Here is a 17869-nt window from a genome sequence, read left to right on the forward strand (position 1 = left end):
CAACGAGACAGCCGAGCCAAGAGGCGAGGCTGTCGAGGCGGCAGAATCATAGAGCCGTGTGCGTATGAGTGTATAGGCAGAGAAAATCTTAAGTTCTGCGTAAGGGACTTTTTTTTGACCATATTTGGGTGTAAGTAAACCCCATATTTGGGTTGTATTGTTCTTCCCAACTGGTTCCCAGTCTCTCACTCCTTGCTAGAGAGCAAATGTCCAAAATGGCGTCCACGCGGCTCGCTGTTAAAATTTTCAATGTGGTCATTTATCCCCTTACCGATCAATACACCTTCAGGGAATTATAAATCGAAAGAGAATACCCTACAGGATATTCGACCGCCGAAAAAATGAACATCAAGGTCTTCAAAGCGATGAAATAATCTTTCTACTTTGGAGTCCTTTGATTTACGATCGAAGAGAGACATGAAAATCAAAAGCGGACTGTTGACTTCAAATAGAGTTTTCTTGACTTATGAGAATGCTGAAGTCGGGTAAATGCTACCTTTTAGTGTTGATTGTGTTTATAGTAATTGTTTGACCGATGATTTATTCCAAATCAAATACCGTTAATATTTTATTTGGCACGCATTTACGCTCCGCGTAGGAATAACATCAATACAAAGCGACGCCCACTAAAGCCTGGTTTTCACTAGCGACGCAAGCACAAGCGCAAGCACATGCACAAGCCTAACCGGCTCTTATTTCATCGTGAAAACGGCATCGACGCAAGCATAAGCACAAGCGCAAGCACAAGCACAAGGATCAAAATTTTTCCTTTTCTTGTGCTTGCGCTTGTGCTTGCGTTCGTGTGAAAACAAACATCGCATAAGCACAAGAAAATTGTTTACGTCTAGCCGTGTCTAGCCAATTAAAGTACTCGTTCCAGCATTTGAACAAAGTCGCAGAGGCCGCGGTTGATTTTGATAAACGTTTTTCGAGAATGTTTGGAGAAGTGTAGACAAAAAAACAAAAAGGCCCAAGCGCGGACTCGAGTAGCGAAAAAAACGGAGACGACTGCTTTCTTTAATAATATTTATAATCCCAAATGTTTCGTTTTTCTCCTTTATTAGTCGCTTTCACTTTCTTCGTCACACGAGTAGAGGAGAGAGAGTTTCTGAGAGTTTCTGCCACAATATTTTCAGGGAGAACGGAGTCGAGAACGGAGCCTTTTAACTTGTAAACATCATATTCTTATGCTAATGTGCTTCTGCTTATGTCAACGTTCGTTTTCACTTGACACGAACTACTTATGCTTGCGTTTGTGCTTGCGTCGCTAGTGAAAACCAGGCTTAATATTACTGCATGTCATACAAACAAGAAAGTCAAACGTTTTTTGCTTCTAACGGCAAATGTAATGTTAACTTGAATAAAAGTTTTGTCTCCAAATAATCCTTGACTGTTCAAGTTTTGTTTTCTGTTCAAATTTTTCAAGTTTTGCGTAACTGAACATGACACTTCGCATGCGAGACTGAAATCTGACCCGTGTATTACTGTCCCTGATTACTGAAAATTATTTTTAAAAAAGCATCTTAGCAGTTTTGACTTTGGGACTTGATTTATGAGAAGTTCTTGAAATGCAACTATCACTTTTGTGGACGGAAACATTTTAACCATCGCTTGTTGTATTTAAAAAACAGTGATTAAACCTCATTTATTGCCTACATTTTGTGACATTTTAACGTTGAAAAGAAAGATTTGTCAAGAGTTATCAATCTGTCAAACCCGTAGCCTGCGTAGCAGACATCTGTGTACGTTTTTTAGTGTGTTTAAAAGAGTGCGCGATCGCGAGAATACGCGCAGTGGAAACTACGGCGCCTGCTACGCAGGCTATCAAGCCTGTGTCATTTATGAACACCAGAGAAATAGCACTTTATTCGTATATTACCAAAAATACAATTTACCATATTTTGGTCATTTCAAATATAGTTCTATCAAAAACCTTTCAATATCTGTTCTTATGAACAAACATGAGTATTTCGCTCGTTGGCACTTACCGATAGGTACAACTAGTAATAAGTTATGCTTCACATTCAAGGAATTGGAAAGTGTTATTTCCATGCATATCAAGCTCTTTAGCATAATAAAAAGCCGCCAAACGCTTTAGAATAGTACAGAATCGCTAATAATTCTCCTTCGCTGCTTTTCATTTTTCGTGGTTAACTGCAACTATTTATCTCACCTATATTTCTGCCTAATATGCTGGGCATACTCGACAGTTTCATGAAAATGTGCTTTTCGCAATTCTAGCTGTGAAATACGTGTTAAACTGGTTTTTGCAATCGTTAACTGTGAATTATCACATCTTATCAGCCCTTGACATCTTCCAGTTCACTTAAAGTTATCGCTAATATATAACTCATACGAGCTATTTCACCCTCCTTCAGTGATGCTGTTTTCAAAACAATTTCAATATTATTCTAGTAGTTAAAGCATTAAAACGTTTCATCTGAAATAACTCATTCGGATAGCTTCTAAAGCATCTGTCATTATTCTACGCATATGTTTCAACCTTCCGTTCACATAAGGTTCAACTAAAACAGTTTTTATCTTGAAAATGAAAACTTCCTATACTTTTTCTCGCGACCCAACTTAGGAGAAGCACAATCTTCAGCAGAAGCATTTTTAGTAATATTTTCTTCTCATTACTGGCTGAATGCTGGTGAGTCTGTGTGAATAGAATTTTTGCTAACGCATATTAGTCCTCACTATTGGCAGGTGCTTGGAATGAAAGCATTTTAATTACAGCTCTTTCTACAGATGTTAATTTATTGGTTTATCCCTTTTTTAACTAAGCTCTATTTATTTCGGAATAAATTTCCCGTGACGTATTTTTTTCAAGCTGAAATCTGTTTTATTTGGACATTTCCTTTCCATGGATATGTATGTTGTGGTTTAAATATAAACAGCAGCGTTGCTCTAAGTCAAGAAGTTTTAAGCCAAAGACATATCTCAGTCAAATAAATGGTACGTCATTAAATGTGCGCGTAAATCGTATTTAATACAAAGATGTCCCACTAGTTTTACAGCATCTTTTATGTCATTATTTAAAAATTGAGATTCAAAAGTGCCATATTTACAATATAACTGTGCGGTTAAATTATAAAAAAAAATCTTGTAAGTTTATTTGCATGAACGGATTTTAGTTGTCTCGCATCTTTTTTTATAATTTACGTGACAATGTCAGCCTTTGGCCAGTGAATTAAGTAAAAAAAATGATTAATATTTTATGACCAGAGACTCCGTCTATATTATTGAAAAGCTGTGCGACTCATCACGTTCACTGCTAAAAAGTATTCTCCCTTAATTAAAACCCTTTCATAACGGCAGAAATTATTAAGTATAATTTGACAACTTTGCTTGTACAAACATCATTATCACCCTACTGAGATTTTAAGTAACGCGTACGCTTAATTGCGTATGTTTGACAAGTGGCCTTTTTGACATAATGTACACTAGCCGCCTATGCACAATTTACCTGCGATCGGGCGTTCTTTTTTTCGCAGCGGGAGGAAAAAAAGAACGCCTGTTCACAGGTAATGCAGGATGGTTTTTTGAGCTTGACTTTTAAAGATAGTTGTCGCAACAGGATAAATGAGATTGGCAACAAGGAATTAGCATAACACAATTTAGTTATACCTAAATCCATACAAATGCAAACATTTACTTCGCCTTTTCAAATACTCCTAAAGGTTGTCGAGAAATATGTATAACCTATTATAATAATCTCATTGAGCATTAAGGCGTAGTTTACGAGCTAAAATGGAGAATTCATAGCTCGCTGTGCGGACCAATCAGAAAACAAGAAAATAACGAAGCCAACGTCGTTTTCTGTTGGGCCGTTTGTAAAAAGAGGTAACTTCAGGGTGACTAGATAGGTTTACCTTCCTTCAGATTAAGGTTCATTGCACTTCTAGTGTTACAGTGCAACCACTCCAACTAAGGCTACCCAAGCGAATTCTTTGCAAATTTACCGATAGTGTTTAAGTGTTAAAACGATAAAAAGGTCATAAATTAATTGTGTCTGCAGTGTGCAGCTTGCTTAGATTGATAATTTGTTACAAATCCATATTTAACGTCCGAGGTTTTCATTTATCAATTTGCACAAAATTTTTTCAGGTGGCCTTGGTTGAAGAAACCACAATAGCCTTACAAAAACCACAATAGCCTTACCGAGAAACAGTTGCTTCTTTGTATTGTCATGCGCTTTTTACATGAGCCTCTGGCTCGGATAGAGAGGGCAACCTCATCCCGCGTCATGACTTTAATTGATTGATTGATTGATTTATTTGAAGACTAGTTGCCTAAAAACAGATTGGCGAGAAAACAAGAAAAGAAACATTTGCAAAACACCCATTTTGTACCACAAAGCCATACCAGTGAATATTCAGTTCCAGCTTAATACAAAAGCGACGTATAATACACAATTTATTTCAATGATCATTATAGCTCACGATTATTATTATTTTTCCAATCACACACGAAATGATAATATGGTACGTACGGGAATAAATGAATTAACAAACATTCAGTTTCGGTGTCTGCTGATAAAACAACATATCATACGTATGACGTCTCGTTAATAAAATATCAGTCGTGACAAGTTGAGATTTATCATGCAAAGTTTTAGTTCCAAATTATCAAATTTTTATGGTTAAATACGTTTTCTCGCTGGCTGGCAGCACTTCAAGCTCCGTTTGAGTCGAGACGCTTCTATCTGCAACTGCAAGTTATTTTTGTGCTAACAACAAGCTTGAGTCAGGCCAAGAACATATCAGTATGCCCGTGTGCATCAACTTTTTTGTTTTATTAACGAACTATGTACGTGTTGACATCACTGCGTCACTGTACTGGCTTCGGCTTCACTTTCATCTCAGTACGTTTTAGTGAATAGTAGTAGCCTCTAAAATAACGCCAGTTGACTCCATTGGCGAAGGACGAATGTGGTCCTTTGAGGTACAATCCGTTGAGATTTGATCGGTGGCAAGATCTGTACCACCAGGCGCCTTTAAACACCTTGGCACAGTGGTTACTCCACAGATCATTATCGCTATCTTTTGTGGAGAACTGCATGTTACTGGAAAAAGAAGACACAAGATGTATATGAAAAATAAACTATTAGAATTATTAATTTCAGTTCTCCTTAGAAGAAATTAGAAGGGCATTTTCATGACGTTAGCGTGCATTTATCGAAACTTAGTAGCAGTAGATTGTCGTTCTTGCTGTTCCGTAGCCATCTTTGACATGACCTCTGATTGCAGTGGGGATTGCTTTTACAAAGTAGAAGTGTGGCGTGTGTATGATTCAGCGGTTTACTCTTACTCTCTGTCAGTTCTGTTATTTACAAAATCGAAATCTGCGGTTCTTTTTCTGGAGTGCAAATTTTGTTTCCGCAGCATCTTTTAAAGTAATTGTTATGTATAAATGTATAATTTGTAATGTAGGTGTCCACAATTAGTAGAGGGGATTTTCACTCAGCTACGGATTCTTGACACTTTAACAAAGTCATTATCATCATCATCATCATCATCATCATCATCATCGTCATCATCATCATCATCATCATCATCAGAGTCATCATCATCATCATCCAACTACGGTTGTTAAATTAAATTGTTTCTGTAATTAAGGAGTCGCGAGTATTGAGTCACCAATGTTACCTTAAGGAGTGATCGTCATCCATCAAGTCACCAGCTGTACCGCTGTATCCTCCAATCAAAAGCCGGTACTTATCTCCCTCGTCTGCAACCTTAAAAGTCGTGTACTCAGCGTATGTGATGTTTTTCATCAAAGTCCTCCAGGTCAACTCTCAGTATGACATCATCACCGGCAGTCAAACGATGAAGATTGTCGTTTCCAAGCCAGAACTCGCCGTTCAGATCTCCAAAACCGTTTTTGTAGAATTTCCATCCAAGATAGAAGTCAACAGAACCGTCCAAACGCTTCTGAAAAACGGTCCAACCCCCACCGTCCGTGGTCATGTCTTAAAACACTTGTATTGGTTTGCCGCCATCTGGATTGTTGGTGTAAATGCCACTAGATGTAGCACCATCTTCCAGCAAGCGGGAACAGCTTTTTGGCTCTGTAAAAATGCAGATGGCAAGTGAAATATTGTTACTTTTTTTCTTATTTAAGGTCAAATTCAGTTTCATTTAAATATGGCAAGTACATACTGCAAGGTTTTCCCGCATGGCCATTGTTGCAGTTGCATTCGAAGCCTTCTCCTTGGTAGTCCGGAGTACAGACTCCTTTGTCGCCGCAAGAAAAGGGATCGGTCTCACAAACACTCTGTTTAGGAATGAATAAAGCAAATACTAATTTGCTGTAATAATTGCAAAGTGTTCTTTTTGCGTGTGTCGTCCTGAGTTGAGTTAAAGTGATTTTGTATTTGTTTTTAGCATCGTTGGATGATGTTTTCATCCAGTAGTAAATATATATATTTTTTTTACTTTCTGTATCGACATATTTCCTTTAAAAATGTTATCGTTAATCATCGTGGTAGAGTACAATAATAATAAATATTTTTCGTTTGTCTTACGACGTAGTGTCACTGTTATGTAGATCGCGACGTTTCGACTGCACACTGCTAGTCTTCATCATAGTCCAGGAGCAAATGTCGCTGAAAAAAGTTCCGTGGGAATTTCGTGAAGATTTTTGCCGACCAGTGTAAAAGTGTTGTGGAGGGCCTAAGGGACCCGATAAATGTTGTCGGCACTTTTGTAACCCGTGCAGACGGTTTCTATGGGGCGTCGAAATGTACCCTGTGTGGCTCAGCATGAAAACGAGGCTGAAATTCTAAATTGCTTCGCGCAAGTTCTAAATTGGTTGAAATATTGTCGTTTTTAGTATTTTAGGACGAAATTTTCCTAGTCCTTAAAATTATGAGATAAAATACTATAGCTTGCACTGATTACACTGTTCATAGGACTTGATTAACCCTATTGAGACCGGGGGGCTTTTGACGCCCGCGCCGACTTTGAACGCTTATAACTTTTTCAGGATTCAACCAAACGCTGCCAAACTTTGCGGGTTTTAATATCTAAAATTTATCTGGTAATAATTTAATAGGATAGGTGGTGGTGTCATCACCATGGCAACGGCATTTTGACAGGCATGTTTTCCCAAATTTGTAATCTTCGTGTTTCTATTAATGAAAATTAACTTTAATGCAATTATTCTCACCTTTTTACGGTTGTTTAGCACAGTTTTATTCATTTTGAGTACTTTGCAGTAATTTTGGGTGGTTTTCTGGCGTTTTGGAAAAATATTGAAATCCAAGATGGCGGATCCAAGATGGCGGCTGTTTTGATATCGTTATTCTGGAAGTTACATGGGGGGGGGGGGGGGGGGGGGGGGGCGTGGGCTTTAAAAGCCCCCGCCCTCGGTCCAAGAAGGTCCAAAAAAGCGCGGTCTGAAAAGGGGTTAAAACCGAGGCTTGATCCATAACTTGGTTCTGCCGGGGATCCATGGCTCTTTTTTTAAAAAAAGCTCCCCTGACTAGCTAAGCTTTGAAACAACTGATTACACTGTATTACAATTTATTTTCAATATCAAATTAAGATTCTTAGATATTAATTACGATCGTATATTGTTTTAAAACTGTTAAAACCTCTACATGTTAGTTAAAAATAAACAGCAAGAAAAACCTATTGGATGTAAACTATAAGAGGTCAAAGACGCCCATTATTTTGTAAAATGTCTTAATAGAATGAAGAGCGAGTCTTTCGGCTCTGAATGTGGACAGAGAGGAAAATCAATCATTTTTTGAACTTTTTGTTTCTTAGGTGTTTCAGAACTAGACTGCTTTTATGTCTTCGTAGTGAAAACCAGTTGAAAATAAAAGGTAGAAAAAAAACCCGTTGTTATCACTTAAAGAGGCCTTGAGGTCTACAGAAATTTTTTCATGGTAACAGGGAATTCGAAGTGAACAAGAACCCGCGATAGGATGGGATACCACTCTCGATCATATCAACCGTTGCATGATGGTTGCAGGAGGACTTATTGGGATCACTCTAAACCTAAGTGCTAGAGCAAAGTTTTTCCTAAGACAAAGCAAATGGCTGGGATGTCTTCACCGATGCAGCTTTTATTTCACAACGCGAAGACAGAGTTATTGATCGGTTGTTGACCACAATGCGGAACTTTCAAAACCCGTTTAAAGAAAAGAGTATAAATAAAAGAACTTTACAATTGTAGTAACCAAAGTGGTCATGATCATACCTGAAGCAATGAAGAGTGATCTTTGCCATTAAAACTGAGAGAGAAAGGTGCTGGTTGTTAAGATGTTGTAAGAAGCTGTCGACTCTTCCAACCGGAAGTCCGGTTTCCGCTGTTGTTGCTAATCTCTACATGGAGAGCTTTGAGGAGCAGGCAATAACTTCATCATTCTACAAGCCTAAGATATGGAAACGCTACGTGGACGACACCTTCACCATTTTGGATCGCGGAAGAGTCGACAGCTTCTTACAACATCTTAACAACCAGCAGCCTTCCATCCGCTTCACCATGGAAACAGAGAATGACTGTAAAATCGCCTTCCTCGACACCACAGTTTCGAGAGAACCAGACGGCCGGCTCACCACTAGCGTATATAGAAAACCAACACACACTGATCAATACTTAGCGTATGATTCACACCACCCTCAATCAGTAAAACGCGGTATTGTTAAGTGTCTTTACGATCGTGCTAAACGCCTCGTAACAAAACCATCTGTTATATCCAAGGAGAAAAAACATCTGTCATCTGTTCTTGTTTCTAATGGTTATCCTTTTTCTTTCTTGCAGAAGATCACCAAGACCAGAAAGCCGAGCACCAGTGCTGAGCCTACGACCGAGTTTAAATCTACTGCGGTTCTACCCTATGTCAAAGGTCTTTCCGAACAACTTAGACGCTGCCTACAACAACAAGGCGTACGCGCTGTTTTCAAGTCGCAAACTACATTAAGATCACACCTAGTACGGCCGAAAGACGCCGTTGATCCGACTAAACAAGATGGCGTTGTTTACAGAATTCCTTGTAAGTGCGGCAAAGTTTACATCGGCGAGACTGGAAGACCTATGCAAGACAGGATCAAAGAACCCGACCGGGACATCCGACTCGCCCGTATCCAGACCTCCGCCGTTTCAGAGCACACCCACAACACCGGACACTACCCGCTTTGGAATGAGGTAAAGTTTATTGATCGTGAACCACACTGGTACACACGCAGGGTCAAACAGGCAATTCAGATAAGACTTCACCCTAACAATATCAACAGGGATAGTGGAATTGAAATTCCCGAAGCATGGATGCCCACGATCAAAAAACACAACACCAGGAGAACGGAACGACAGCGGATCGAAATGCACCAATCACAGCTGTTGAAAACCAACCAATCACAGCGCAGCAGCGTGCTTTATAAAGTTACACCCGACCAGTCGACCTTATCGCCTGATGAAGACTAGCAGTGTGCAGTCGAAACGTCGCGATCTACATCACAGTGACACTACGTCGTGAGACAAACGAAAAATACTTTATTATTATATTTCCTTTACTTTAACAAAATTTTAAAAGTTAGGAAACTTTGCCGTGATCTACTTTTTCAGTTTGGGGTCGACCAATGTTTGCACTGCGCTTAGAGCCCAAACAAGAGAATCCAGTTTAGTGTTTTTTACCTTTGTTGTGTCAGGTTTCTCAATGTTCACCAGGTTTCCCAACAGCAATTTAAAATCACAGCGTGCATGATGTCAGTCAAACGGCCAATAATTTTAAATTGCATGATATCTTCAAATTCTCTAGCAAATTCCTGCTGCATAATTTTTGGCAAAAATTAACATAATTAGAATTGTTTTTGGCGCTAGAAATTTCGTATATTTCATCAGGGTGAGCTAAAAACTCAACTAGGCCGGTGTCGCATCTCATCTCTTTCAGAGAACTAAACATTTTTTTTAAAAACATTGACGTCAAGTTCGTGTTCCTTGGTGACATCAATTAATAATAGTAATATCATGCGAGCACATTGGGTCTGTTTAATATACCGCGCGCTGCTTAGCAGTGGGAATAAATGGTCCAATCGTTTAACAAAGCTACCTTACTGCAAAATTGATATTTTTTTATATGAAGTTGGTTTCACACAATACCGCACTCAGTGTCAACCAGAGACCTTTCACGTTCTTTACTGTTAATTTCTTTACTTGAACTGACTCAGTATTTATACAATCCCCGCTCTTCATATAATTTATTTATTTTTATATGTCATATCTAAACGTCTTAAAATAAGCAAAATGATTGATTTTGGTAAATTCAAGTTAGAATCCCAGAAAAAAAGACTCAGAAATATATCTTTGGCTACCGGAGTTGAGATTGCCTTGCTTATTTTTATCTTGGCGTACAATTCCCCTCTTTAAGATTGGGTTTCATTGCAATAACCAAAAATAATAAAGATTGTTTTCCCAGAGTTTTTTTTTAAATACCTGTATTCCTCGATAGAGAAGTTCACTGTCTTCAGTGAAGTTCTTTATCCCAACAAATCGATCAGAATCACTCAGTTGACACTTGAACCTCTTTTTGTCTTCTGTTGGTCCAAAATTGTACGACAAACAGCGACTTTCCTTGACGCATGCGAATTGACAAGAAATCTCTGAGTCCACTTCAATCTTCTTTATCACGCTTCCATTTAGTTTTTGTCCGATTATAGATCTTGCAAAATTGATCACTTTAAAGCTTGGTTTAGTAAAACGATTTGATCCGCTTACAGCACCGACTAAAAATGCAAAATACAGGAGATGCATCGTATTTTCCGTGCAAATGATTGAAAAAGAAGGGCCTCACTTTTAAAGTGAAGCTGATGTTATTGCAAAGTTTGCAATATTAATTAGTGTTCAGTATCAATTATTTCACAGCGTGACTTCCAACTGCACAAAATGACACTGATTACTAAAAGCAGGAGAATAAAAGTTGTAAATATGATTGAATTCATTAGGTAATTTTATTGCTTTACCAAGGGCAATAAAACGGAAAAAATAAGTTATTGAATTAAACAATTACTCTCGCTTAGGAAACCTTTTTATTTTTAAACGTAAACAATTTTTGTTTTGCACCAAGGCCTGCTGTTTTAATAAACCGAGTTTTTTCACCTGCTTTTGTCATATGACTCTTACTAGAACCTTTCCGGCAGAACTGACATGTATCTTTGGATACTAACCCTTATCTGCACGACTGTGCATGGTATAAGCCGTATTTCACCGCCAGGCTTTAAAGCTGTGAATTTTTCCAGAGCAATAGAAGGACGAAAGCTTAATGAAAGCGTGATAAAAGAGGTTGAAGTGGAGTCAGAAATTTCTTGCCGGCTTGAGTGCGTTGAGGAAGAGCGATGTCAGTCTTACAATTTTGGACTCACAAAGAACGACGCTGGAAGATTCAAATGTCAACTGAGTGACTCTGATCGATTCTTTGGTCATTTTAACTTCGCAGCGGATGAAAAATTCAGTTACAGAGGAATAAAGGTAATGGTAAACTCTAACTTCGTAGCTCGTTAACAGTGAAATTTTAAAGACGTAAACTTTTAGCATTTAATTTGTATAATTATTATTTTAATGTGACTATTTGTTAAACGACTGGGCAACGTGAAACCCGATACAATAGACGACTAAATATCAAAAAGTTCGGTAAAACTATTTTGTAAAACTTAACAGAAGTTATGAATAGTTTGTAAACTTTTAAGAAATTTTGGGTGGTCGAAAGCTCTCTTAAAAGGTGTATCAATTCCAATAACAATTACTGAACGGTTTTAGATATGATAAGGTACGTAACGAATGTGACAAGTGCTAGTATTGGTAAAACATTTTTTATTTTGATTGTATGATACGCCGTATTATAAATAGGAAGCTAAAAGACACCTGGATGAATAATTTGTTTATTTCTTGGTATCGTACATGTTCTGTGCGATGACCAAATATGGCACAGCCAAGGCTGTTAGAGAGATGACCAAAAATTGGCGTAGTCAAATCTAATATTAAGGTTACCACGAGGTTTTACAAGTAGTCAGTTATTGAACGATGCTTTGCCCTTTGCGAACGACTTTTATTCTGTTCTACGGACAAATTTTGACTCGTACAATGACTTTTGTGGACCTTTTGGTTTGCAAGTGGTGGCTGTGCCAGCAGATAAGCTTTGAACTTTACCGTATTCTTTTGTACAGAGTTGTGTTTATATTCATTTTAATAAACCCTGTGTTGTTGTAATTGAAATAATTAATTATAAATTTGACGCTGACATCGATCTTTCTGTTTTACCAAAGTTCTTTTTACCAACGCTATGACGGAAAATTGTTTTATATTACGGAAACTTCAAGCTCAAGCATCTATCGATTCTGCTTTCTTTATTTAACTTGAAATTTTGTAAAAACCGAAATACAATAGGCGAAATAAAGGGTATTACTAGTAAATCTAAACTTAATTAAAACGATCTTAACTCGAGCACATACCTCTTTCCCCGCTCTTACATTCGATTTTACAATGATCCTTCGATCAGTCAATCTTTCTTTTTAATGTTGTGCGTCTAGCACGTGTCTTGTGGATCAAAAGAATGAACTAACTCTTTCCGTTTGTGGCTACAGAGGTATGTACATGAAAACAAAGAGGTATTAATCGGTATGAATCACGCAAACAAAACTTATAAATAGCTTTCGTTACAAAGTTTATAATTATTATTATCATTATTATTATTGTTATTATTAATAAAGTTATTATTATTATTATTAATAAAGTTGTTGTTGATTATTATTATTATTATTATTAATAAAGTTGTTGTTGATTATTATTATTATTATTATTATTATTAATTAAGTTGTTGTTTATTATTATTATTGTTATTATTATTATTATTATTATTGTTGTTGTTGTTGTTGTTGTTATTATAACAGAGTGCTTGTGAGACCGATCAATTTCCTTGCGATGACAAAGAAGTCTGCATTCCTGACTACCAAAGTGAAGGCTTCAAATGCAACTGCATTGATGGCTATGCAGGGATACCTTGCAGTACGTAAATCTGAATTTAAACTGAAATTAGGATGATAAAAAGGCAGAAATAATCCCACCCTTAAAATTGTCACTGCCATTTTTGCAGAGCCAAAGAGCTGTTCTCGGTTACTTCAAGATGGTGTTTTATCAAGTGGCATATACACCATCTATCCAGATGGCGTCAGACCAGTACAAGTGTTGTGTGACATGACCACGGACGGTGGAGGTTGGACCGTTTTCCAAAGACGTTTGGACGGCTCTGTTGACTTCTATCTTGGATGGGAATCCTACAAAAACGGGTTTGGAGATATGAACGGCGAGTTCTGGCTTGGAAACGACAATCTTCACCGTCTGACAGCCGCTGATGACGTCATGCTGAGAGTTGACCTGGAAGACTTTGATGGCGACATCAGATACGCTAAGTACACGACTTTTAAGGTGGCAGACGAGGGAGATAAGTACCGGCTTTTGATTGGAGGATACAGTGGCACGGCTGGTGATTCCATGTATGAAAACATTCGGTCAACAAAGTAAGAACTAGCAAATATAAATAATAATATAATATAGTGATTATTCAACAATAATCACTGACCCTTTGGCGAATAATTGTTTTAGTATAATTTTCAGTGGTGAATATCAAGAACTGTAAATAATTCTAAAAAACACGAAAACAACAAACAGAAGTGCTCGCTTGCATACAGTACGTGTAAACCAGTTTAATTCATCCATTAAAATCGTAATTTACACTCAAGTTTAAGCAATAAATCGAAACAAAATTAGCACTACGCAAAAAAAGAAAGATATCTGGTACCTTTGTTTAATCGTTGGTGACTTCTAAGCAATTGTGTGAATCCTCTCGAAATGACTAGCTCCGGTGAGAAGAGAACTAAATAATGCTTGCTCAATCGATCTGACTTAGTTTCTAATAGTTACGTGAAATCTCCAAAACCACCATGTTTAAAAACCATCTCTTGAAAATGTTTTAAATATCCAGGACTTGAAGTGATTTTTTTCAAATGAGGGAAATTTTCATTCACCAATTGCCACCATGTTTAATTTTCTGGCATGCCTCAGCAGCCAAGCCATGAGATGCTATATTCACCGCCTAGCGCGTTGAATACATTGTCATAACCGAGCTTCTAGACCAATCAGAATGTCCCATTCTTGAATTCACCTCTGGAAATTATACTAAAACTAGTGGTAACCACAGGTTAGAAAGTGTGGGCCTAGATGCACTTAAAGAGCCCCGTGTTTAAGATGTGAGCAATAGGCGGAGGTACTGGTGAGAGCGTGCGCAATTTTATATTGCAAAGTACATTGATGTTTCACGGCAATTATTCTATTAAACAGGTCGCAAAATTTCACAGACAGCGTCGGTGAATCACTGCACAAAAGACAATCATTCTGATCAACGCGTCACACAAGGAATGCATGATTTTATCGTTTTCTATTGCGAAGTGTAATCGAGCACGCGGTAAGAATCGTGATGTAATCATTTCGGTCGTTGAACTCGCTTTGTTGTCAGTGTTGTAAGGAATTTGCCGAGATTATACCGTTGTTGGAATCATTCGTTTTGCCGTTGTTTATCTGATACAATTACAACAAATCTTCTGAAAAGCAACGCCAAAACACCGTTTGCAAAACATAAGTTTGTAATCTTCACTTTATGTGACAAACTGTTAAGGTTGGCACAATTTTCGCATTCTATATCTTTCTTGAAGAACAGATTTTCAACTTCCGGTACTGCGACAAACTATCGTGATTGACACATTTTTCGCATTCTGATTATTCTTGGTAGAAGAACAAAATTTCCAACTTCCGGAATGAGGTGGCCTATTATAAACGTGGCGCGTTATACGCAATCCGCTGGTTTCTGTCAAGATTAGGATTGCGGGCCTCACTTGGGCCCGAAATAAGTTATGCTATGCCGATTTGTTTTCTTGAGGCAAAGCTTGCCATCCAGCAATTTTTTCCACACAAATCTTCTGAACTGTTGTCATTGCCACTTAGTATTTATGCCACTATGACTTTAAATATAATTTATTCGTTTTTTGCTGAAATTGTTGTTGTTGTTGTTATTTTCAATGTTTTGTTTGGATTGTTGTTAATGTTTCTATTTCTGTTCTTGTTATTCTTGTGACTTACGCTCTCTTTGTTTTCCACACAGTGGCATGCAGTTTTCGACAAAAGACAACGACAATGATGCTGTAGGTGGAAGCTGTGCTCTCCTATATAAAGGTGCCTGGTGGTATGAAGCCTGTCATGGGTCAAACCTTAACGGACTGTACCATGGCGGACATCATGCCTCGCATGCTGACGGAGTTAACTGGTACACATGGCGTGGACATTACTACTCACTAAAGCGCACTGAAATGAAACTGAGGCCCGTTCCGCAGAATTGATGCTCTTTGTTGAGGCTGAGAAAGGCTCGAAGGAAATGCAGTTTTTTCGTCAGGATACTATCACCAGAATTGTTTTGACGTTTCAGTAGGAAAAGTTGTTAAATAACACAATACACTGATTTTTTTGGCGAGTAGTCTGTGAATTAACGCATTCCATTTGGTTTAGAATCATCATCACATATCTCTGGCAAAGAGGTACTTTTCCTGCATAGCTTTGATGATTGAACATCGCATTACTTTGGTAACGCGGAGGTTATGCGTTCGAATCCTCCAAAGGCTCTAAATTTTTTTAGGCTTCTTGGCAAGTATAAGGCTGTGGGATACAGAGCAATTTGTTACCCCTGAAACTTTGAGCAGAAAACGGTGGCTTTCGATATTTCTGGAGTCGTTTTGATTACAAGCGGGAGCAATGATTGCGGATTGATTCCAAACTAATAATAAAATGAGTTGTTGAGAAATTCCCGATAAGAACTCCCAGGTATTTAGAGAAGGGAATAAATTTTTAAGTAAGTCTGTTTGCCAAACACCCTTTCTCAAGTGGTATTGCAGCCAACAATTGGAGAGAGAAAAATACTTGTCTGCTTTATTATATATCACACCGCTCTTGCCAGTTGAATAGCACAACATACAATAAAGACCTAGACAAAGTGATTGATTGAAATTGTTTTAAAATGTTTGAAAAGATAAGAAACGGTGTTTTCCACAATATCCATGCGAATGCGGCAAAGTATGTATAGGGGAAACAGGAAGAGCGATGCAAGACAGGATAAAAGAACAAGACAGAGACATGCGGCTTGCTCATACACAAGCCTCCACAGTTGGAGCATGCCAACTAAACAGGGCATCTTCCTTTATGGAATCGGGACTAACCATTAAGCACTCAGTTGATGTCGTGAGACAATAGCGAGACACCTCATGACAATCCTTATACCACGTAACACTCAGTTCATGCAGCGCTCCTGTTAACCTAAATAGCGTTCGGTTAGCCTAAATAGCACTCCGGTTAGCCTACTTTAGCTTGGGTTGTTTGCGGTAATCAGCTTTTATAATAGGGTTAGGATTTCTATCTAAAAAAATCAAGATTTTGGCAGCTGGTCGCGGGGGCTTAAAAAAATTTTATTAAAAAAAATTTATGGTGTTTATAGTGGTCATTCTCTTAGCTTCATATCTCTACGAGATAGCTAGTTTACAGGCATGCCACTGAAATAGAGGAAACAAATATTTTTAAATGAACATAACAAGGTTAAAAATCCCAACTGGCTGGAGGCAGACCAGTTGGCTATATACAAAGCGTGGTTGAGGATTTGAACTCGGGACAACCGAAAAACAAATCCAGCTAGTGGCCGGGGCAGGTCTTGAACCGGGAACCTCCGGATTACAACACCAACGCCCCAAACCACTCGGCCACGCTTGCCTCCAAACTATTAGTGGATATCTTGCGACCCGGGTTCGAAATGTAACGAGGGAAATGGTATAATTCGGTGATTTCAATGAAAATGGTTTTAAGATTTTACCATCACTCACGTTCACTGGGAAATTCAAATTATAGTCGCTGTTTTACTATAGAAAACCGACCGAGAGTTTTAAGGATAAAGAAATGATCGATGAGTACCCTAGAAGCATTAAATTATCAATTACATAATGATAGTTCCAAGAAGAGAAAGCTATTAAAGGTATGAGAAAGTTATTGTGTTATATAATTAGCCGCATTTACTCGTTTTTGCCGATGTATGGAAGTGGTTGTTACTGAAAATGTAGAAAAGCCAGCAGTAGTTTTTAGTAAAACCAAACGCTTGTGAAATTCTATTTTATTTTATTCAGGAACAACTTGTATTTTTGTCAGCTGTCCCTAGCTAATTTCTTTGTAAGATATTCGTTTGTACTGAACCGTGTACTTTTTACATCTGCTCTTATATAATTTCTTTGTTGGAAATTCGCGTTGCGGATGTTCTACGTTCGTTCTATTCATGGGGAGTTTCTTTCTGCTATCAATCATTTAGTGTAACAAAGGAAATTTAGGAAGTAAGGAAGACTGTAAACTAATATTTCCCGTTCTTATTGTTGCCTTCACATGGCTGCATTGTTATAGTTTTTCAACGTTGTAAAATTTTAACAATAGAAACTCGCTTAGAATGATATAGAAGCAAGCGGCGTTGTAAACTTCCTTTGATTACAAACTGAGTTAGAGTAAAATACTGTTGGACCCAAGTTCTGTCTCATCCTTACGTCCGTAGAAAGATCCTTAAAGTTAGATCGCCGTGTACCAGGGGCTTGTGACGAGGCTCCATTCCGAGCTAAGTTACCCATAATTCAAGTTTCAGTCATATTTCAGTGCGTTCCAGTTTTAGTTCAAAAAATCGGTTCAACACACAAAAGCAAGGAAAAACCTATCGTCACAGAATTCTCTTAGTCTCAACTTTTTTATACTTAAAAAATAAGTGTAAGTTATACCTCTTGTATGAAAAAATAAGAAGTCT

General features: G+C 37.9%; 1 protein-coding gene and 1 pseudogene across 2 annotated transcripts; one reads left to right on the forward strand and one right to left on the reverse strand.

Moving 5' to 3' along the window:
- Nucleotides 1–4833: 4833 nt before the first annotated feature.
- On the reverse strand, nucleotides 4834–10761 carry LOC144637648 (microfibril-associated glycoprotein 4-like; annotated as a pseudogene). Its single transcript, XR_013567746.1, has 4 exons — nucleotides 10444–10761; nucleotides 6165–6279; nucleotides 5652–6073; nucleotides 4834–5068 (listed from the first exon to the last, which is right to left on the reverse strand). The product of XR_013567746.1 is annotated as a microfibril-associated glycoprotein 4-like (transcript).
- A 393-nt stretch (nucleotides 10762–11154) lies between these two features.
- Nucleotides 11155–17568, forward strand: LOC144642480 (microfibril-associated glycoprotein 4-like). The gene is made up of 4 exons (XM_078501442.1): nucleotides 11155–11475; nucleotides 12894–13008; nucleotides 13097–13520; nucleotides 15158–17568. Exons 1-4 carry the CDS (start codon nucleotides 11155–11157, stop codon nucleotides 15390–15392), a joined length of 1095 nt encoding a protein of 364 aa, XP_078357568.1. The 3' UTR covers nucleotides 15393–17568.
- Nucleotides 17569–17869: the final 301 nt, after the last annotated feature.

Source organism: Oculina patagonica, chromosome 2 (genome assembly GCF_052425735.1).
Source record: "Oculina patagonica isolate OP01 chromosome 2, crgOcupat, whole genome shotgun sequence".
NCBI lineage: Eukaryota > Metazoa > Cnidaria > Anthozoa > Scleractinia > Oculinidae > Oculina > Oculina patagonica.

What these genes read in the sequence shown, in the direction of transcription:
- LOC144642480 (XM_078501442.1), top strand. Translation starts at nt 11,155, where the DNA reads ATGTATCTTTGGATACTAACCCTTATCTGCACGACTGTGCATGGTATA. An exon ending in CTATGCAGGGATACCTTGCA is followed by an intron (nt 13,009 to 13,096) that starts GTACGTAAATCT and finishes CCATTTTTGCAG; the next exon opens with AGCCAAAGAGCTGTTCTCGG. An exon ending in GAAAACATTCGGTCAACAAA is followed by an intron (nt 13,521 to 15,157) that starts GTAAGAACTAGC and finishes TTTTCCACACAG; the next exon opens with TGGCATGCAGTTTTCGACAA.